Raw genomic sequence first — 24,133 nt, 5'->3', positions numbered from 1 at the left:
AGCAGATTTGTGCTGAACGTGGAGCCCTAGGCAGAGCCTGATCCCATGACCCCAAGATCATAACTTGAGCCAAAATCAAGAGTTTGACACTTAACTGACTGAGCCACCCAGGCACCCAGTTTCCATAACTATTCCTGTAACTGTTTTCCCTTGCATATTTGCACAAGCATTTCTTTAGGGTAAAATTGTTGGTTGCAAGGTCTACATATTTTTAAAATTTATTAGGTAGTAACAAATTATCTTCCAAGAGAGCTATATCAATTTGTCCTCCTACTACAGTTTCATGAGTTCCTGTTGCTCCCTGTTCTCACCAATTACTATCAGACCTGTATATTTTGTCAAGTGGTTTTAAATTGCATTTCCCCATTTACTTCTAAAAGTTAAGTTTTAGAAGTTCTAAGTTCTTGAACCATCTAAATTTTATTTTATGCATTAAGTTATATACTTACCTATTCTTTTCAAATTTTCCTTTTGCTTCTCATGGTTAAAAAAGAATTTTCAAAAAGAGATTTTTCTTCCCCTTATCTCTAACCTTCCCTCTTTCGAGGAGACTCAATGGATTTATCAAAGAATATGAACAGAGCTACAGAGAATATACTTTCTAAAGATTAAGAATATAGGGAGTTTTTATTGGACATCAAACTCCACTAGTTCACATGAGGCCAAACTGTTAGAAATTTACTAATACTGCTTTCTATGTGCTATAAAAAGCAACCCGTTTAGAGCAATAATGGTTTCAGAAATTTCATACATAACTTAAAAAGTTGACAGTATCCGGCCGTGAATTATGATCACTGAATCTATTTAAACGGGTGAGGTGGGGTGCCTCACAAAAGGAAATGCAGCCATTTAACGGAGTGAATAGGTACCCAACCTCAGAAGCCATGGAACAAATGTAAATTAAAGTAATAATGAATAACTCTGAGTGTCACAAATTAGCAAGAAATAATTTTAATAAGCCTGACCAATGTTAATGAGGGTGTTGTGAAATGAGCATTGTCATACCTGGACTTCAGGTGGTGTGTATAATCCTTTTGCAAAGGTAATTTGAGGTAAACTGCATCAGAATTATTTCAGTGTCAAAATGCATGCTTGGTAAAGGATGAGAAAAGATAGAAAACACACAGAGGATCTTCAAGTGCTTTTTTAATTTTCAAATATACATAGTACAGGAAAGTAACACAATCCATAGTAGTACATTTTATCTGTATGGAGCATTTAACTAGTTAATACTATTCTTCCCTTTCTGTTGTTGAATTCTACCAACTTTTTCAAAAAATAGTTTTTATGACAACACCATCAAAAATGTGTTAATTTTATGAATATTAGGTTTTATATTTTTTCCTTTGTTGCCCCACACACCAAAACAAATTATTTGAAAATGCTAAAATAAGTAAAATGTGGCATGCCTTCTTAGCTTGCTTTGCATCCTGTATTTAAAATATTTTACAACTATAAAAGTTGAAAAAAATTTTATTGATTTTCCTATGTCAATCCACATAAGTATACTTTTATGTTTTATTAGCTAATACAGCTCTTCTTTTAAAAAATTCTACCAACTTCTTTAAAATATTTCCTATGAAAATATCATCCAAAATGTATTTTATTTTTATGAATATTAGATCTTAAGTCTCCTTTCCTTCTTTGCCCCATATTTAGGCCCAAATAAGTTATTTGAAAATACTGATAAAATGAGGCATGCTTTCTTAGATGTTTTGTATCCTGTATTAAAATATTTTACAATTACAAAAGTTGAAAAATAATTTTATCGGTTTTCTTAAATATAATCTCCTACCTCCCATACATGAATTAACCTATAGAACTAAGTAATTTTGTTAGTCCAAATGCAGAGGGCCAAGTACAAAAACTCCGAGATGACTAATCTAAAGCAGATATTAAAGTACTACAGATATGGCATATTTACTGTCTCTCAAGCAGAGAACGAGTATTTATCTTTGCATTCGGCAATATCATCAAGATAATTATTCCCCACTTTCAAAGCATTACTGTTGCACAGGTTTCATATTGGAGGAGGAGATATATAAAACATCAATTTCCTTATCCAAAACCAAAAATAAATGAGGATTTAGAAATATGTTATTACGAAGATGGTGATCAGAAAGACTATGTCCAATGAATTACAGGGCTGTGGAGATGAAAAATGCCTTTGCTTCATTCAGGATCTAGGACCTTAAAAATGATAAATTTAGCTGGATTTTCTTTTCTGCTTATGTTTTAACCCCCAAATTTGGTCTTGTACCATAGCAATTTTTATTTTACTTGAATGTTAAAAGAAAATTCACTGGACTATAAAGACAGATTAATAACCTGTTGAACCTCAGCTGGGAACTAATCAATAGAAAATACTAATTTGGTTGGGTAAATACATTTCAAGACATTTAAAATATTACTAAATAAGTTGTTTTTAAAAATATTTAACTTGAAATAATAAAAAACTATTAAAAGCTAGTAAAGATCTTTCCCGAGGGCTAATAAAAGCAAAAACAACCTTAATAGACACATGGTTACACACGAATTTCCTCACAGAGGTAAAGAAGTTGTAATTGGTATCAAGAGTCTGAGCTGCTGCATGCTGATACTGGAGAAAATCTGAAGCATCTAGTTGGGTACAAAAGGACTGACATTTACCTTTAAATTATTAAATGTCATTGTTCTTTTTATCTTTACAACTTCTAGGATGGACATTTGTTTATGCAGTATGAAATGATTTAATTATTTAAATAACAAGCTTAATAAGGCTGACATTCAATGGAAACCAATGAAATAATTTACCTTTTGGTAATCAAAGTAACTTGAGATCATTTTTAATATCTTCTTTTTAAGGACCCCTTATTAAAGCTTGTGATTTTTATTAATGCAAATAAGGCAAAGTCATTGTTTTCTACATACTTGTTTTCACCACAGTGTGGTGGGTTTTGTTCTCAGTTAACCTTTAATACTCTGTACATACTATTCTGAAATACTGTGGTGAAGTAAGGCCTCCCATCCTTGAGCAAGACACTACATAAGGGAGGATTAGCTGTATTGGAAGGGTCTTCCACATCCCAAATTTCCAGCATACTGCAACCAGGCCTAAAAAAAAAAAAAAGAAAGAAAGAAAGAAAAAAAGGCACATATATATGCATATTAAAAATGTAGTCATATGCAAGGAAAATATATAAATTATAAAGTTCCTCTAAGATTTTTGGAGACCCTTTTTTAAAAGATTTTATTTGAGAGAGAGACAGAGATGTGGAAAGAGAGCATGAGTGAGGAAGAGAGGGAGAAGGTCAGCAGGGAGCTTGACACAGGGCTCCATCCCAGGACACAGGGATCATGAACTGAGCCGAAGGCAGATGCTTAACTGCCTGGGCCACCCAGGCGCCCCGAGACTAATTTATTTAATAAAGATTTTAAAGCATCATTTCAAAAAATGTAAGTTCAACATTTAAGGATAAAAATAAAATTAAGTATGTTGCATTTTCATGTTCCGCTTAACCAAATAACAAATATATTATTAAACTTAACAGTAAAGGTCCAATATACATTCAGAAATACTTATTTAAAAATATATTCTCAAAATGAAATATAAATAAATATATTTTCTAGGTCGTATCACCATCCAAACATAAGGCTCATGAGTAGTAGGAGACAGATTAAAGGAAAGCTAATCTAATTCCTGATGAATTTCCCAGTTTTGAGTTTCATCAGACTTAGATCAGCATGAAAACATATAGTCCAAGGTAATGAAGGAAAGCTCTTGTTGGTCAGATTTGTTCTCCTCTACCCTTTCCTATTTTGGGTGGCTTTATAATTGGACTGACTGGGGTACTAGTTCTCACTAGGGAATAACCCTGCATGAGAGGGAGGCAGTAAAGGGAAGAAGTCAGGCCAAACTGGCTATTAATTTTTAACAGCTATATTGAGGAAATATTTATGTACAATAAAATGCACCCATTTATGAGTAAAGTTTGATAAATATGGACAACTGTGTATAGGTGTGTGAGCCCTTCCATAATCGTAATATAGAAAATTCCCAGCACTGAAACAATTTCCCTTGAACTCTTCTGCAGTGGGTCCCCTAGCTCCAGCTTAACCCAGGCAAACACTGATCTCCTTTCTGCAATATAGTTTTGCCTTCTCTAGAATATTCCAGATATTTATATTCACTGCAGCTTTCATACGTTATTCACAAAACAATTCCATCCCTTTTCCTTCAATCGATACATGTATCTGTTTTTTAAATGCATGTCTTTGAGGGAACACATAGTTGGGTTTTGCTTTTGTATTCAGTCTACTAAACTTAGTCTTTTGATTGGAGTGTTTTGTCCCCATTCATATTTGTGATTACTGATATTGTTTGATTTAGGCTTTTTTCCCTTGTTTTCTATTTGTTTCACCTTTTTTTTTTTAGTGTCTGTTTCTCTTTCTTTTATGTCAAGCAAAAAGTTTTATTATATCATCCATTTCATTCATTGGCTTATGCATTTTTTTTTGCGTGTGTGTGTGTGTGTGTGTGTGTGTGTGTGTGTGTGTGGTTGCTCCAAATATTGAAACAGGCATCTTCAACGTATCACAGTTATTTAACATTAAACTTGGATTATTTCCAGAAAATCATACATTTTATTTTTGTTTACTCCCCTTGCTTGTGCTATTGCTATCATATATATATGACTTACATTATAAACTCAAAAATATAATAGTATTATCTTTGCTTTAACTAGTCATAGGGTTTTAAAAGATTTTCAAAGAATAAAATATATATACATATAGTGATTAATATTTATCCACATTTTTAACATTTCCAGCACATTTTAGTGTATCCTGTATTTCTGAATTTTGAATTATCATTTCAATGTCAGTTGACTTCTATTTATGAAAAGAAACCAGATGTTTATCATATCATTCTTCTCTTGCTTCTTTCAAGATTTTCTCTTTTCTCCTTGTTTTTCACCAGTTTGACTATGATATACCATGATGTAGATTTCCTTGGGTTTATCCTAGCTGCATTTGTTAACCTTAATTGGATCTTTAAGTTAATGGCTTTCAACAAACAAGAAATTTTTGGCCAAGATTTCTTCAAGTATTTTTTTTCCTCCCATTTTTCTTTTCTTTCATTCTTTCTGATATTACATTACCCATGTGTTGAACTACTTAATAACACACAGGTCTCTGTGGCTTTTGCTATTCTTCTTCAATCTTTTTGATCTCTGTTCTTTGGATTGTACTTTTTATTTATTTACCTTCAAGTCATTGATCTTTTTTTTGTTGTTACATCAAATTTCTTGAGAACTTTTAAAGAATTTTCATTCATTTATTATAATTTTCAATTCTAGAGTTTCCATTTTTCTGGGGAGGGTGTTCACTGTTGAGAATCATATCTTGTCGCTGATATCATGTCTTCAATTCTTTGAACATACTTTCCTTAATTCCTTGAATATAATCATAACAGCAGCTTTGCAGTCTTTCCCTGCTCAGTACAACATCTCAACTATTTGAATCAGTTTCTACTAACTTTTTCCCAGAGTATTGGAAAATCTTTAAAAATAAAATGGATTTCCAAATATTTAAAAAGAATTTTTTCACAGGTCTGGTAATTTTGGGTTGGAAACTGAACACTAGAGAAAATATCTGGCAGTGAGTCTGAAATCTGTTTTGTTCTTCTGATGACTGTTACTTTCTTGTTTCTGTTCTGGTAGACAATTAACTTGTCTGGATCTCCTATCTTGCACAGCAGCTATCTCCGCTCAGATTTTTTAGGTTCCAGCTACTTCTTTCTTTTAGCCCTGGGGTTTTCCTTGTGTTTTTATCAGCCAAGGATTTGGGCAGAGTTATATTTGGAAACCTATCTTCCCCATATTCCCCTTGCTTTGGGGGGTTCTCCCAGAATGTGTAGTTATTTTGTTATCCTTTATTTCTGCCCTTCTTTTTTTTTAAAAAAAAAAAAGATTTTTATTTATGTATTTGAGAGAGAATGAGAAAGAGCATGAGATGGGGGCGGGTCAGAAGGAGAAGCAGACTCCCCAGTGAGCATGGAGCCAGATGCAGAAATCGATCCCAGGACCCCAGGATCATGGCCTGAGCCAAAGGCTATTGCTTGACCAACTGAGCCACCCAGCCACCCCTACCCTGACACCTTAAACAAGTAATGACTCTGCTTTCTGCTTCCTAGGGTGTGTGAAATTTGGGAAATGTACATGGTCAAAAGCAACAGGGAATTTACAAATCTCACCAGGAGTTCTCTTACAAGGACAGACATCTTGGGGTACTTGGGTGGCTCAGTTGGTTAAGTCCCCAACTCTTGGTTTCTGCTTAGCTCATGATCTCTGGGTTGTGAGATCAAACCCCATGTCGGGCTCTGTGCTCAGTGCAGAGTCTGCTTGAGATTCTCTCCCTCTCCTTCCCCTTCTACCCTTATCCCTACTCATATTCTCTCTAAAACATATAAATAAAATATTTTTTAAAATAAAAATAAATGAAATAAATAAAGAGGATAGACATCTTGCTCTAGTTTCCACCTGCCCTTTTCCCAAGTTCCCAGGAGATTCCCACAAGCATGTGTAGAATAAGTTTAAGGCAGAATTTATAATTCGGATTTTAGGTTTTGGTCTTTCTGTACTGCTCTTGCTTCTAAAATGTCCCCTTCAAATATCCAGCTGCTTTGGTACTCACAGCTCATCTGTCACCATCTGTCCCCTCAAGCCAGTAGGCTGTGATTTTCTGCTACACTAGAAGCAGGGACGGGACGGTTTATGAAGTATTCACAGGCAAGAAGGTCCCAAATACAGAGAAGTCCTTCAAGAGCAAATGTTTCTCAAGTTGCTCCCTGCTTTTGTGTCACTTCCCAGAGACTTCAAGTAGTTGTTTTTAATACCATTAAACCTAATTTTGGATGCATCCTATTAATTGAACTATATGCATACTGGAACTATGTCTTTGCTTTAAGTTGTGCCATAGTAAGTCTTTTCTTTTTTAAAAGATTTTATTTATTTATTTGACAGAGAGAGAGAGAGAGATCACAAGCAGGCAGAGAGGCAGGCAGGGGGGCGGGGAAGCAGGCTCCGTGCTGAGAACAGAGCCTGATGCGGGGCTCCATCCCAGGACCCTAAGACCGTGACCTGAGCCAGAGGCAGAGGCTTACCCCACTGAGCCACCCAGGCACCCCATGCCATAGTAACTCTTTTAAGACATGGTTCCAATTCACATGAGTCTCAAGATGACACTGAGCTCCATGAAACCATGCAAAGCAAAACGTAATTTTGACATGCTCAAGTTTCAGCTAATATAGTACCAGACAAAGTGAAGAGTACCTGTGTTTTCACCCAGTTCTAATAACTATAATCTCTGGGAACAATAGGCCAACCTCTTCTTGCCAATATTAACTGAATTCCCTCAAAAACTCATTTCTTATGGGTCCTATGTTCAATTCCTTTAGGACTTGACAGGCCAATAACTTCTAAATTCGGTTTGTCCATACTATAAAATCAAATCAGCACTGTTCATTATTTTCTTTAAATGTCACATAGCATTAGGCTTTTAGGTAAAGGATATGTAATACTTAATAGAACAGAGTTGTAAAGAAAAGCAGAACAAGTCAATTTTGTAAAAAGAACTGCCTTGAGAGAAAATTTGCTATTCCTTCTTTAGAACTTATTCCTGGTGTCTCATAACGCTACTAGTGATAGCTGTAGAATGTCTTTCTACATCCCAGAATTTTAGAAGACTTCTTTGCATAAATATTTACTTGTATATTTAGAGTAACTTTTTATTAGGATATAATTACAGGAGGAAAAATGCACAGATCTTAGTGTACAATTCCATGAGTTCTGATAAGTGTGTACACTCATAAAATAATAGGCCAATCAAGATAATGAACACGGTCATTATTCTACGAAAAAGAAAATAGTTCTTGACTCCCTTTCTAGAGGATCTTTCCTCCATCACCACAGCCAAACGCTATTCTGATTTCTGTTCCCATTAGCTTTGCATATTTTGAACTTCAAAGAATGGAATCACATAGTATGTCCTCTTCTGTGTTTGGTTTCTTTCATTCAGCATGTTTTTGTGGTTCATCCTTTTTTCACACATCAGTATTTTGTTCCTTTTTATTGCTAAGTAACATTCCATTGTATGAATATACTATATATAATTTATTCATTTTTTTCTTGATCTTTGGGTTGTTTCCGCTTTGAGATATTATGAATAAAGATGTTATAACATCTTGTTTAAATTCCACAAGGAGTAGAACTCCTGAGTAATAAGGCAAATATATGCTTAAATTTTTATTAGAAGCCTCCAAATACTTCTCCAAAGTGGTTTTATCCTTTTGACTCCCACTAGCAATTTAAGAGATTTCTAGTTAATCTACATCCTTGCCAGTATCTAGTATTTTAATTTTTAAGATTTTATCTGTTCTAGAGTATATGTAATAGTATCTCTTTGTGGTTTTAATTTGCATATCACTGAACACTGACAATATTGAGCATTTTTTGATGTATTTACTAGTCATCACATTTTCTTTCATGAAACATGTCTGTCCAAGTTTTTGTCTGTTTTCAATTGTATTGTCAATTTATTAATTTGTAAAATCTCATGCAATATATATATATATATATCTTTTATCAGATACCTTCTTAACAAATATTTGCTTCCAATCTGTGGATTCCCTTTTCATTTTCTTAACATCTTTTGAGGAAAAGATTTCAATTTTGATGTGTACGATTTGATTTTTTTTAATGGTTAGTGTTCTGCGTTCCAAGAAATCCTTTAATTTTAGCTTTTACATTTAGTGCTATAATCCATGTCAAGTTAATTTTTTGCTTGTGTTGTAATATGGGTCATGGCTCACTTTTTCTTCTATACAGATATCCAGTTAGATCAGCAACATTGTTGAAAACATGTCTTTTTGCATTCAAGTAACAAAAACATTATTTTTTAATTTCCTTTGTAGTTTTTTCTTTGACCCATAAGTTATCCATAAATTTACTGCCTAATTTCCAAACATGTATGGGTTTACCAGATATCTATATTTAGTAGATTTCTAATTATTAATTTTTAATTTAATTCTCTATGATTTCAAATCTTTTAAACATACTGAAGCCATTTTTATGGCCCAGCTTATGTTTTCCCTTAGTGAAAACTCCATGTGCCCTTTAAAAGAATGTGTATTCTGCAGAATGTATTTTCCTGTACTGTTCTATAAAAGTAATTAGGTCAGATTATTTGATACTGTTTGATGTTTCTATCTTTTAATCCTTACACTTTTTATCTAATTATCTCAGTAATGAAAGGAAAATTAACATTTCTATCATTGAAAATTTGCTTATTTTTATTTATATTCTATAAATTTTATTCTATACATTTTTAATTTAATTTTAATTTAAACAGAGCTCTGAAGTTCTGTTTAGATATACACATTTTAGAACTGTTATATATTTTTGATGAATTAATCCTTTTGTCATTATAAAATGTCCATCTTTTTGTGGTAATATGTCTTGTTTTGAAGTCTACTTTGTCTTATTAAATTTTAAATTAATGTGATGTGCACATGTGTCAACATTATGATGTTCCACCTTCTTCTTTTACAAGATGTCATTTCTTCCTAGATATATTAGGTATTAAAATTAGTCACTAAACCTTATGAACTTCACTTTTCCAAAATGTTTTATGGTCTAATGCCTAATTACTCATATGAGAAATGAAAATTCTTAATGTTAGACTTAATACAACTAAGGACCTCTTAAGTCAAGGAATCTAAAAGAAAGGCCTCAAGATATCCGTTAACCATTTTAGAATTTTGTGATTTTTAGAAATTGAAAATTCAGAAGTTAAAAATTATACTTAGGAATGTTTTACTTACTCTATCTTCTTGAGTTATCAAAAACTTTTCTTGTAGGTCTTATAAATTCAATGTTATCCAGTTGTAGTAAAAGAAAGCTAATGTCTCAAATATGTATTTGATAAATAAATACTCAAATATGTATTTCATACATCTAATAAAAACTATCATAGAAATTTAAAAAACTATGAAGGAAAGCAACACTTAAGATGTTAAAATAAAAAAACTCTGGAAGCTAAAATACACTATAGTTTCTTGAAATTAGATTCTACTGAAATGATATTTATTTTCCTACATGAAACAATTTTAAATAAAATACCAGGATAGTACTTTAATAGAATTAACTTAGAATAAAAATTCTTTTTCTCAGTATTTTAAAAATTAACATATAATGTATTATTTGTTTCAGGGGTACAGGTGTCTGTCTGTGAATCATCAGTCTTACACAATTCACAGCACTCACCATAGCACATAACATCCCCATTGTTCATCACTCAGCCACCCCTCCAGCAACCCTCAGTTTGTTTCCTGAGATTAAGAGTCTCTTACCTAAGTTTGTCTCCCTCCCCAATCCCATCTTAAAGAATCACAACTACTGTAATAAGGTAAAACAGTTGTTGCTTAAAGATATTCCATACCATACAGCATAGGGCTCATACTCACTTAGTTCTCACAACACACCATGCTTCTTCTAAAATGTAATAATTCACATGTAACTCCAACAATTTATCTCTCACTTCTTTTGCAGATTTTCGACTATATGTGGAATAAACTATTTTTGTCCGAGCCCTTTACATTCAAAACACAATTAAATATTTTTTAATAAGTTAGAATAGAATGGACTGAAACAATTCTGCTAGTAAATGAAAATCTCAACACTCACTGGGTGGAACACTCATATATATGACCTCAAGCAGCATGAACTGTTTTGGGGAACAGCACAGACTATTTTTGGATAGCAGTTTCCACTTTCCTGCTTTTATTTTGCATATGCTAAAACTTACAGTGGTTTGATTTTGTAGGTACTGCTTGTTAGTTTTTGTTTGTTTGTTTGTTTTCCTCTGCATACTCACATCTTTTATTTATTTATTTTTTGAATCTTCACTTTAATTTATTTATGCTTGTTAGTTTTTACCAGAACAAACATCAAGTGGCTTAGAGACTACAGAGTTCAGGATATAAATTTGCTTTGCATATTTTGCATATGCATAAAGTAATTAATCTGCTCACGGAACACATTCGGATAGAGGTGAACAGAGTGAAAACAGATTTTGGTAGATAATTTCACCTACTGAAATTATCTGAAAAGCGTATGAATTGAAGTTGAAATGTAGCAAATCATACATTCAGACAGAGGGCATCTAGTGTTAGCAGTCAGGAAGCTTGACAAACAGGATCAGTCACCAAAATATGGTACAACAGATAATTTGGCCCCCAAATAGGAGTTTTTATGAAATCCTGAATAATTACCATTTATGCATTGGATATTTCTTTTTTTAACTTACTGAAGTTCAATGAGTTACCATAGAGTGTATCATCAGTTTCAGATGTAGCTTTCAGTTATTCATCTGTTGCACCAGTGCTCAGTACATCACGTGCCTTCCTTAATGTCCATCACCCAGTTACTGATCTGCCCACCCAGTATTGGACATTTTTCAAAATTTCAAGCATATAGGATGTACAATGTCCAAAACCAGATATCAAACTTCAAATGATTTAAAATTTTAACTCTAAAAATAGGCCAAAGATGCATTAACAGGAAAAGATTACCTTGACAATGACTAAAATGATTAAAATAATTCAGAGTTTTGTAACTAGCTAACCAAAAACACCCTAAATTTTCATAAAAGCATGTAATATAGCAAATTTCATGTATTTTTCTATTAGAAAAGGTTAGTTGTAGGCCATTGGTAAAATAGAGAATGGTTTCTTAAATCAGGCAGAGGGGCTTGTGGGGTTCAGAGCAGGGGCTAGCAAACTATGGCCATCCCCTGGGTTAGAACCATCCCATCTCCTAGTACTAGTACTTAGCAGTTCTACTGGAACAAACAGACACATACAGGTTAGTCGTAAGTACATGATATTTTCATTTTGAGAAAAATTAGCATGTCTGGTTAAAACATTCAATCAGTTACCAACCTCAAGTCTGCATCCTCGTAATGTGGGTGATTCACAATGGGGTGCAGGGTAGACAGCTTGACACTGGCCATCGTAGGCATGGCACCTGCAAAAACAGCATCTGAAAAACAAGGACATTTTCCCTAATGACATATTTTAAAGAACACCAAAGATCAGTACTTTCTATAATATTTGAACTCAAATTAAGAAAGATGAAATACATTTAGATAATAACTATTGGCATTATTCTTTTTCTTTGCTCAATATTGTCTGCTATAATAATAGCCAGCTTTGTTATCTCTGTGCCTGCAACTGTGTTAAATAAGTTCACTAGGATTAAACAACTTAATTTGCACAACTTTATGAAGTGGGTTCTATGTTATTCTTATTTTGTAAATTAGAAAACTGAGAACCAACAAGATAATTGATTTGTCAAGTCTATACACCTAGGTGGAACCAGAGCCCACACTCAGGCACTTTACTACAACTTCCTGCCATGTTCAAGCTCAATGTAAAAGACAATGCTACAAAAACACATAGGACCAGAAAGAACTACAAAACTTTATACTTGTTCCGATAATTTAAAATGCCAAGAACTGAGAGACTGTTACAAAAGGCAAGTCTCGTGCTATGTGTTTTAAGGTGAAACTGTGAACTCTAGTTTCTTGGAAGACAAAAATGTTTACTTACCTCCTGACAATTCTATATAATAAATTATTAAATAATTTTAAAGGTTCTCATTTTTTTTTAAGATTTTATTTATACATCTGACAGACAGAGATCACAAGTAGGCAGAGAGGCAGGCAGAGAGAGAGAGAGAGAGGAGGAAGCAGGCTCCCTGCCAAGCAGAGAGTCCGATGCGGGGCTCAATTCCAGGACCCTGGGATCATGACCTGAGCGAAAGGCAGAGGCTTTAACCCACTGAGCCACCCAGGCGCCCCTAAAGGTTATCATTTTTAATCAATATAATAAAATCACTAACAAGGCATGTTATTCAGATCTACTGTAAATAGCTGAATGTTTACTTGCAAATCTAACTAAATATTCTAAATGTAACTTCAAGAGAGTATCTTTACATATGACTTAAATTTGAAGATATATGTCAATCAATGTAGAAATCTGTATTTATTATCACAAGATTTAATAATTAATGATGGAAAGTTCTTAGGCTAGAGCAGTGGTTCTCAACCAGATGTGATTTTATTTTCTAGGGATATATATTTCTGGAGACATTTTTGATTGGCACACTGTGGGGAGAGAGGTATTGTGGGCAACTTGTGGGTTGAGGAAAGGTATGCTGCAAAATATTCTTCCATGCACAGGCCAGTCCCTGATGTCAATAGTGCCAAGGCTGAGAAAATGTGAGTTAGAGGAACCCAAAGCCCAGGGACACAGTTATCAGACAAAAAGTAGGTGAGTCTGTCCAGCAACAGCTGAAATCACTGGAGAGAAACAATCTATGGCAGAGAGAGGGGCAGAAATACTCTGCAAAGTCTTAATTCTTGTTGGTGAGATAAATATGAAATAGTCTTGGATAAGATTATGGATTACTTGTAGAAAATACTATAGAATACACTTACTCTCTGGAAAGGTTTTTTAAAAAATGAAATATGTCTGCTTGAAGTGATTTTGGATAAAGATAGGGAAAAAAGGAAGCTAAAAATATTTTGGAGTCTCTTTGAAATTATTTAGTGAAGAAAATAGAATATATGAGATTTTAACTCTTCTGTGTGCAAATGGTTTTACAGAGTTGGATGAGAGAGTCAGCACTGACTGAAGTGATAGAAAGGGCACTGCTGACCACCTCATGGTCAAAAGTATCTTCTCCAATGTCTGTTCACAAGGTGTGAAATTTTGTTATTGAAGATTTACTTGTCATTGTTAGGGTTAAAATATGATAATGATCTAAGCATTATAGTACATATCTATGAACAATCATTAATTCCTCATGTTAATTAAAATTCTTGGCAGTTATCTAGGAGGCATCTAAAGAGGGCACAAAATTGTTTTTCGAAAAGGTTTGACTGGTGGACACTACAATTAGCATGCTTAAAATCTGTGAGTGAATTAATGACTCTGTGTGTCTGTTTCTACATGTCTGTATACTAGCTTTATAGAACTAAAGAGCTACATACCTGGTCTGGTATTATATTTGATCCATTGTATTAGTTCCTCCTGAGGCAAATTATTAAATTCTCCTATTATGCTCCATTGATTATGGAGGTTTGCACAACCTTGTATTGACATCACTGTTAGAATGCCAAAGATAACATTCTCAAAACGAACTCTGCAAAAAAGCCAGCCAAAGAGCTGAAATGAAAGAAACCATTTATTTTTAATTCTTTTTTTTTTTCCATTTTATTTATTTTTTCAGCGTAACAGTATTCATTCTTTTTGCACAACACCCAGTGCTCCATGCAAAACGTGCCCTCCCCATTACCCACCACCTGTTCCCCCAACCTCCCACCCCTGACCCTTCAAAACCCTCAGGTTGTTTTTCAGAGTCCATAGTCTCTTATGGTTCGCCTCCCCTCCCCAATGTCCATAGCCCGCTCCCCCTCTCCCAATCCCACCTCCCCCCAGCAACCCCCAGTTTGTTTTGTGAGATTAAGAGTCATTTATGGTTTGTCTCCCTCCCAATCCCATCTTGTTTCATTTATTCTTCTCCTATCCCCCTACCCCCCCATGTTGCTTCTCCATGTCCTCATATCAGGGAGATCATATGATAGTTGTCTTTCTCCGATTGACTTATTTCACTAAGCCAAAGTTGGTGGCATCACAATTCCGGACTTCAAGCTCTATTACAAAGCTGTCATCATCAAGACAGCATGGTACTGGCACAAAGACAGACACATAGATCAGTGGAACAGAATAGAGAGCCCAGAAATCGACCCTCAACTCTATGGTCAACTAATCTTCGACAAAGCAGGAAAGAATGTCCAATGGAAAAAAGACAGCCTCTTCAATAAATGGTGCTGGGAAAATTGGACAGCCACATGCAGAAAAATGAAATTGGACCACTTCCTTACACCACACACGAAAATAGACTTATTTTTAATTCTTATATGAAGTGTGCTATAGGGCCAATAATAAACTCTCACCTTGCTACTAAACCAAGGTGGGTTGTCATTTGAGATTATCAATGCACTAATAATATACAGAATGATGGTCATCTATTGTTTAAAAATAGTACGAATTTTGGAATTATAGGGCCTAATAAAAATGGAACTTTCTTTATCCTCAAAGGAATAAAGAAAGAAACACACCTCATCCTTCTAGTACTGATTTATTACCAAGCATTAAGATGAGCAAATCACGACAATGTGAAACATCCTGGAACTAAATCCTGTAATACCTGGCTCTAGCGGACATCTAAAATAACTATGGAAACCCCACCAGCAGTAACACATACAGTTACTATAGTGTAGTGGCACCAAAATGAGTACCTTACCCGTCGAGAACATATCAAGGAAGCCATAACACACATGTGAGGTGTTAAAAACAACTTCAGCCTCATGATTAAAATGGCAAGGACAGTGAATGCTAACAGTTGCAATGTGTGAAAAATCAGCTGTAAAAACAAAACGAAATGGTATTTCATTTTATGTATTTTTAAATTAATACATATAATAGATATTAAAACTATTATCATTCAGTAGGACAAGGATCTTTTAATTTAACAGTAAGTCTGGTAATATTTATTCATTCATTCAACAAAGATTTAGCAAATGTGTACTAAATGCCATGTACTGTTCTGGAGGCTATGGATACAACCGTGAACCAAATATCAGTGAGCAATGTCTGCCCTTGTGAGACTTACATTTTAGAACATTCACTAAGTAGAGACAGAAATAGTCATGGCAAGTAAATGAATCCATTATTGTCTCTTAGAAAGTGAAAAAGTGGAACAGGGGAAGGAGGCTGGGAGTATACTGTGTGTGGTGTGAGGCCACGAGCTGGAGCAGTTATAATTCCAAGGAGGACAATCAGGGAGGGCCTCACTAAAGAGGTGGCATTTGAACAGGACACGCGCAAGGTGAGGAAGTGAGCCACAGAGACATACAAATATTGAATACTTCACAAATTTGCATGTCACTCAGCCAGCAACAAAAATCAGAACAAAACAAGCTAGATTATGTTTAAAGTAATGAAATCATATATATAAATATTTGTAGTGATCAGTAGGACACCCACTTTATTAAGATGGGGTTCCACTGAACAAAGACTTCAGACAAAATTTTTCTAACAGACATACTCATAAAATATCAGCCAGTTCTTCACTAGAAAAATAGACTATGCAACCCAAAGTCAAGCGTCAATAAATATTTATGTTCAAAATTGCTAATATTCAACAAATTAAACATTGAAAATAATAAGGTATTTTCACCTATAAAATGGACAACTATTAAATACTGAGTGTTAGAGAAGAGTCCTTGAAACATACACTGATGTAATTTGTACATTTCTGTAATTTAGCATTATTTATCAAGATGTTACAAAAGAGCCAACCCCTTTCACTTAAATTTCCATTCTAATTTAAGGGAATAATCAAGACCAAAAAATACTGTACAAAGAGGATCACTTAAGTGAATTTTTAGTGGCAAAAACAGAAACAACCTATGTGACCATTAAGTAAATTACCACATTTCCCACATGTCTATAGCAATTAAAAGATTACATGTTAGCAGATTATCTAATGGCATGGAAAGTTTTCAATGTGTTTAATTATGTACACAAAATATTAATTTTGTGAAAATCATCTATCTGTATATATACATGCATGGCTGGGGTGGGAGGGATGGAGATGGCTACAAAAATATGTACCTAAAAATAGAGGTTACTTCTGAATGGTGATTTTTCTGAATTTTACTTTTCAAATGTGTTATTTTGGAATTAGAAATATATAACTTATGTTTAAAACAAAATGCAAAGCTGAGTTTTTCCTTTTTAAGGAAAGATGTTTAAAAATGGAATTTGTTAATTTTTTCATTATTCTTGAATCCAAAGTCGGAACGTGGAAGATTTATTTCAAAGTCAATCCTTCATTTTTCTTCAAACTCCTCTTTGGACACAGTTGGGGCCATGTGATGGAAGGAACAAAAGACATTAGCACACTTCACACCCAAATAGGTCTTTTTGTTTAGGACAGTTGGTAGATTAAATCACAGATTGGTAGATTAAATGGGTCAACTTCTTTAACCCTGTATCCGAAACAGAGATCTCTGCTGTCAATCTATGAACTGGCTCTTCACTAATTCCTGAAAAGGAATATGCATAGGAGTGCCTATTATAATTATGGTTGGCTGTAAATGTTAGAAAATCTTTTCTGAAACTGAACCAATGTCTCCCTATAATTTCCACACCTCTGCAAGTGCACAAAATTAGTCTAACCTATTTGCACATAGCAGTTCTCTATTATTCAAATACTGTACTCATGACTTTGCACTAATCCCACCTTTACCCTTAGAAAGGTTTCTATTTTTAGGTTAAATATTCAGAAACTTGGAATCATTAGCTCTATGGTGTCATAATTCTGGTTGCCTTGCTCTGAACATGGTACAGATTGCCCATGTTCTGTTAAAATGTTAGACTACAATAGGTGTGGTCTAATTTATGCAAGTGTACATCTGACTTCTCCTAATATGCCTTCCTTTGGTTATTCTGAGTAACAGGATGAGACTGTCATTGTCTCTTCGAAATCCCATCACTTGTACTCTATTTTTTTTCCCATCACTTCTACCTTAGCACCAACTTCTCATATGATCAGAATTAAATCTAAAATAGTAACTCTTCTTCACTTTCCTTTATCACCTAAAAGCTGAAAGGACTCTGTTTGCATATGGAGACCTGAAAGATCTTCACCATTTCCTTATATTCCCTGCACATTTTTTGTGGGGGAATGACATGGAACAAGCACTCTAAATAGCACCACTTATATTTGTCTACTGTTATCCACATGCTCTAACCTTTCTTCCACTCACAGGCTACTACTGACTTTCTATGGGGCTTTCTTGCCATAGTTAATTTATCTCCTATTCTATCACACAGTTTTCTTTTTACCTACCAAGTAGAAGACAGAAGGCTACAGTTAAATAGCACAGTCCAAAATTCTGTACTGTATATAACCTACTGTCAATTTGTTAGTACCTCTCTCCACATAAAAATTACTAGGAAAATCCTCAAACATCTTTTAGAGGCTGCAAGCAAGGAAAGAAGAGCAGCTCAGGAAACTGTTCACTCCCCATCCCTGGAATAAGGGAGTGTGACTGGGTAGAGTGTGAGGTGGCAGCTCCCAAGCATAAAGAAAACAAAGTGTAGAAAGTCAGTCCAAATGGCAGACTGACCCTGTCAAAACTACCTCCCACAACAGCTGTGAAGATGCCTTGAGAACATGGTAGAAATACCCTTCACTGGCACAGTTAACAGAGGGCAGAGTATTAGTTGGAGCCCCTGAGGTCTCGGTCCAGAAAGCACACAAATTTAAAAGTGGGCCTTTACACAGGGCTTAACACTCCAGGCATCATTTTAAGTATTTTACATACAACTCATTTAATCCTATAGCCACCATGTGGGATAAGTATTGTTGTTACTGTTGTTCTGGTTGTTCCCAAAAAGATGTAGCTTGGCTATGAACACACAGCCAGTAAATGGAAGAAGAGCTATCTGGGGCCAGCCAACTCTCGAGTCTGTGTGTTTAACCACTACACTATGCTTCCTTTCCAGACAATAAATTTTCAACCACATAGTTCTCTTAATCTGAGAACATGGGAGGATACAGACCCCCAACATATATCACTCAATCTATTTTTCAAAAGAAGTAATTCTTCCCCCAAATTCTGATTACCTTTTAAAAAGCCATCCTTTTGACTGACAAGCTGAACAAAAATATCGACAGTCAGATCTGATTATACCATTTCTTGTTTAACAACAAAGTCCAGGACAGAGTCTACCTTCTTTGCATATGAAGTCACCATAGTCTGAACACGTGTCACTTCTTTTCTATGCATCAGCAATCCTGATTTGCCTGTAGTGCTGAACATACCATATTACCTTATGCCTCTTTTGTACACATACATTGCTCGGACCTTGGTAAACTCCTCTAACATCATTAAAAAAAAATCTGTCCCTAACTACCCCATCTCCTTCACACAGATGTAATCACTTTTTCTGCACTATTTTTCTCGCTATTTCCTTTATCAAGGCACATATCATTATCTGTTCACATTGCCTGTCTTCCTCCACTACACGTTAAATTCTACAAAAGCAGGGACCTGGTGCATAACAGACACATAAAAAAGATTAAACTGTTTAGAACACAGAAGAAAAATTAAAATGGGCAAAATAAGGATAAATGGAGAAATAAGAGAGTAAGAAAATAAAATTAATGTGAGAAAAGAGTGCAGAAAATTAAGGAACACTGTGTTTTTAAAAAGCAGTGGGTTTAAAAAATAAATAAAAAGCAGTAGGTTTTAAATTCCATATGATAAAATATAAAGTATGAATGTGCCCTGCTAAGTAAAACTGGGCAATGTGACACGACTGATTTGCATAAACACAGTTCACGTTAGGCCGTAACATGTGCTGAATGATTAACAGCACGGACTCTGCTGCTACATGCCCTAGCTTCAAAGGCCTTGGTTCCACAGAGCTAAGGTCCCTAGGTCCCTTCAGCTTTGCGACCCTAAGTTACTCAACTTCTCCATGCCATAGTTTTCTTTCACCTGTACAACACACAAAACAACTGAACTTACCTGAATGGGTTGTTGTGTGAATGAAATTATAACTATATGTAAATGCCTTCCACAAAAGCCCTGCCTATAGGAAGCAGTACATATTGACTACTACTTTGAAGGCATTGGAAGTGGACTGCCAGTGTTCAAATGCAAGCTTTACTATGAATTAGAGGCAGACCTGAGGAAAACTATTTAATTTCTGTAGGTCTCTATTCTGTGGCCAAGAATGCTTTTCTTTTCTTTTCTTTTTTTAAAGATTTTATTTATTCGACAGAGAGAGATCACAAGTAGGCAGAGGCGGGCAGAGAGAGAGGAGGAAGCAGGCTCCCCGCCGCACAGAAAGCCCGATGCAGGGCTCGATCCCAGGACCCTGAGATCATGACCCGAGCCGAAGGCAGAGGCTTTAACCCACTGAGCCACCCAGGCGCCCCTGCTTTTCTTCTTAGACATGTAGCTAGACTCCATTTCCCAGCTCCCTGCCGACAGGTGTGGCCATGTGCCTGAGGTCCAGCTGAGGGCAGGAAGTCCCCATTTCCATTTCCAGGTCTAGGCCTCACAAAATCTCCAATGTGGGTTCTTTCTTTCTCCTTTGCTGCCTTCATGTAGACAAGCACATCAGGCCTTCAGGGCAGTCTTCCCTGTTCTTTCTCCTTTGCTGACGTGATGCAAAGCATCACGTGCTTGATGACAAGCACACTCCAGATGGCCAAGCTATAAATGGAAGGCATCTGGGTTCCTCAATCACTGCTTGCTGGCAGTGTGGGGGGGTGGGTGGGGGGTGTCATCTACTAACCAGTAACTCCTAGTTTCAACTTTATGTGAACAAAGAATCAATCAAACTTCACTGAGTTAAGTCATTGAAATATTAGTGTTTGTCTCTGTTAACAGCTATTTTCGTCTAATTAACAGAATGGGAATAATATATGAGAATTAAAACAGCACAGTACATGGCACATAGTAACTATTAAAAAATTTGTTATCGTTATAGGCTGTTTTAATTAAGTCCAAATTCAGTTGTCCTGTCTGGTATATTTGGCCTTTAAGTCTCAAAGTGCTATTACTTAGGAAATCGTATTTCTACCCCTGCTGAGCTTTGTCTTCAAATGCCACAAAACAATTTGGCATCATATAATATGTTGTCTTATTTGTTTCATGTCTCTGTGGAAAAATTATGCATATCTGAGGGCAGCAACACTGCTATACCATCTTCTGTATCCTATAACACTCCAAGATTGTAACTGACTGCACAACAAGTCTGGGTGTGGCCAAAGGCCACCAGTCACAGGTCCATGGATGTCTGCCCTGATGGGTTGAAGCTGACTAGCTCAGTGGGTTAGGAATTAATGCTTTTATTGTTGAATGAATAAAAGAGTGAATAAAAAAATAAAAGCAATTTAATTATGTTCCAGTGTCATAAATAAGCCTTCCATTTTTCAGAAATCCTTACTACTATTCAAAAAAGCAAAAGAACACACAGGAAGGATCAGCATTTATTACCAACGCTGAACCACTGAACCACTGCTGACGGTGCATTGGCAGCAAGGCGAAACCTTTGTGAATTATCCTTGAACTAGAATTTAATACACAAATATAGCAAAGATTAAAATGAAAGCTTTACCTCACCATGTTCAAGGAGCTGTTTTCTGGAATAAAAAACATTCTCTATTTACTGAACGTCCATTATGATTACAGAAATACAAACTTAATTTATTTGTTCTTAGGTTTAAGAAATTTGATTCTCTCTACTCAGTAAATAAAAATTAGACAATATCACTAAAAATTATAAAAATTTGAAAGGCATGATTTATAGTCATCCTATGTAAGGTATATAAAAAAAGTCATACTTCGGTTAAGATAAAATAGATTTTACTGATTGCTGGAGACTATGCCTCTAGAAAGATTTAAAGAAAAATAATTTCTGTTAAATATTCAACCATGTACATAAAACTCTGAGCATCCTTGAGTGTTTCTTCAGAATAAACTTCCAGACGAAAACTTACTGGGTAAAGCATATAAATATTTTTAGTTCTACAAAAATTTGTCTGAAGAACCTATTGAGCTCTGGGCACTGTGAAGTGAACACAGCCTGAATGGTGTCGATGTTATTGTTCTCCTCTTAGCTTGTGTGTTACACTTGTACCAGGGGTATGGACTGCCTGTTTAGTTGCTCCATTAAGAAAGTGGAAGACTCTGGTTTTACAGTTCAAGTAAGACACTAAGAGGTAAGGAAGTTCAAGGGCACACACAGATCCAGAGGGTTTTTGTTTGTTTGTTTTTAAAGGCTGGTCAGGGGGTGGCCTGTCAGGAGAGCTGTGCCATCACCAAATCACTCTGCCTCTGTTGCAGCTTGGCCCTGACTTGCCCAGTAGAGGGGGTGGGTAGGGGGCTTCCCACCTGTCCTGAAATCTACTGGTCACAACAGGATCCTGCGGTGAGCTGCTGTGTGCAAGGGAGGACAGGCCCTGACAATAATTGCTGATGCAAATAAATCTAGTGGCTAATCTAAAATATGAACCTGCAACCAAATCTGCAAACATACAAATGATATAAATTGATAAAGAACAATAACAGATGTTCAAAAAAGAGAGGCTAAAGCAAAAGATTAAGAGAGCCAACAATTCTCTGAGGTAAAGAACGTTGTGAATGTTCAGATTAAAATGTTCCATGAACTAATAAACATGTAAAATACACACACTCATGTATACATATGTACATTCATATCTCAAACTCCATAAATTTCCAGAGAGCAAAACTTTATATAAAATTTCTCATCAGTAATGCTCAATGCTAGAAAATAATTGTCTATAGAATTTTTAAACATTTTATTCATTTATTAGATAGAGAGATTGAGAGAATGAGTGGGAGGAGGAGCAGAGGGAGAAACAGACTCCCTGCAGAGAAGGGAGCCAGACATGGGACTCAATCCCAGGACCCTGGGATCATGACCTGAGCTGAAGTCAGATGCTTAACTAACTGAAGCACCCTGGCACCCAATAATTATCTACAAAATGCTTTAAATAAAAAAACAAAACCAGAAATACCTATTCACCAAACCATCAACTTAATGTGAGGGCAAAGTAAAGGTGTTTTTCAAATAAAAATGCACCCACCAACCCTTGGGTTGAGGACCCATGCAATCCTCACTGATGCTAAACTCAGTTGCAGAGACACTACACTGCTGAGCCTTCCCCAGGAATGGAAACAGCACACCTTACCCAGCTGGCTCCTTACACCCACCTGCAAGTGAATGTCTTTCCTCTCCAAAACCAGTCCTTAAAGTCTGAAAGAGGTGATTCCTCCATCAAATGTGAAGACATTAATGAAAGGCTATAAGAAACATGAAAAATCAAGGAAGCCTGACACAACCAAAGGAACACAATCATTTTCCAGTAACTGACCCCACAGAAGTAGAGATCTGTGAATTGCCAAAGAATTTAAAATAATTGTTTTAAGAAAGATGAGTGAACTACAGAGAATGTAGACAACACAATAAAATCAGGAAAGCAACCCATGAACAAAACAAGTTTAACTGCGAACTAGAAGTTATAAAAAAAGAACTAAAAAAATTCTACAAGTAAAGAATGCAATGAATGAAAATAAAAAATGCAATTCACAGCATCAATAGGAGACCTGATCAAGCAGAAGAAAGAATCTGGGAACTTGAAGACTGATAATTTGAAATTATCCAGTAAGAAGAGAAAAGGAAAAAAGAATGAAAAAGAGTGAAGAAAGCTTATGTGAATTATGAAATGCCATCAGAAGAAACAATATTTACATTATGGCAGCCTAAGAGAGAAGAGAGGGAAAAAGGGCAGAAATCTTATTTAAAGATCAGCTGAAATTTTGCCAAATCTGGAGACAGATATGTATATCCAAGTACATGAGAGGCTCACAGTCACCAATACAAATTTAATCTCCCAAATTCACTAGATACATTATAATGAAACTATTAAAACCAAAGATGATGAACTGTCAAAGCAGCAAATTATCTCATATAAGGGAACTCCCATTAGGCTATTGGTGGATTTCTCAGCAGAATCCTTGCAGGTCAAGAGAGGATGGGATGATATATTCAAAATGCTCAAATTAAAAGATCTGCCAATTAAGAATACTTCAACCAGCAAAGCTGCCCTTCAAATGAAGTGAAAGAATAACTTTCTCAGACAAACAACAGCTGAGGGACTTCATTACCACTAGACCTGCCTTACAAGAAATGCTAAAGGGAGTTATTCATGCTGAAATGAAAGAATGTTAAGAGTAACCTGAACACCTATGAAAGTATAAAGTTAATTATACAATCAAATTATACAACCATAATTTGTTAATTAATACAATCAAGTTAATTATACAATCATAAAGTTAATTATACAATCAAATTAGAAACATTGTACTGCTGTAATAGTGCTACGTAAATCACTGATATCTAGTATAAAAGTAAAAAAAA

General features: G+C 35.2%; 1 protein-coding gene across 1 annotated transcript in view; it reads right to left on the bottom strand.

The window, feature by feature from the left end:
* Positions 1-1,637: 1,637 nt before the first annotated feature.
* Positions 1,638-24,133, bottom strand: part of DPY19L2 (dpy-19 like 2) — a 101,037-nt gene continuing 78,541 nt past the window's right edge. The window contains exons 17-22 of the mRNA XM_046020089.1: positions 21,308-21,332; positions 15,408-15,527; positions 14,092-14,266; positions 11,978-12,077; positions 10,502-10,627; positions 1,638-3,093 (exon numbers count right to left, since the gene is read on the bottom strand). Of these exons, the coding sequence (XP_045876045.1) occupies positions 2,943-3,093; positions 10,502-10,627; positions 11,978-12,077; positions 14,092-14,266; positions 15,408-15,527; positions 21,308-21,332 (697 nt within the window). The 3' untranslated portion in view covers positions 1,638-2,942. The remainder of the gene's footprint in view (positions 3,094-10,501; positions 10,628-11,977; positions 12,078-14,091; positions 14,267-15,407; positions 15,528-21,307; positions 21,333-24,133) is intronic.

Source organism: Meles meles, chromosome 10, assembly GCF_922984935.1.
Source record: "Meles meles chromosome 10, mMelMel3.1 paternal haplotype, whole genome shotgun sequence".
In the NCBI taxonomy this organism is placed as follows: Eukaryota; Metazoa; Chordata; class Mammalia; order Carnivora; family Mustelidae; genus Meles; species Meles meles.
This window is presented reverse-complemented; position numbering and strand designations above follow the sequence as displayed.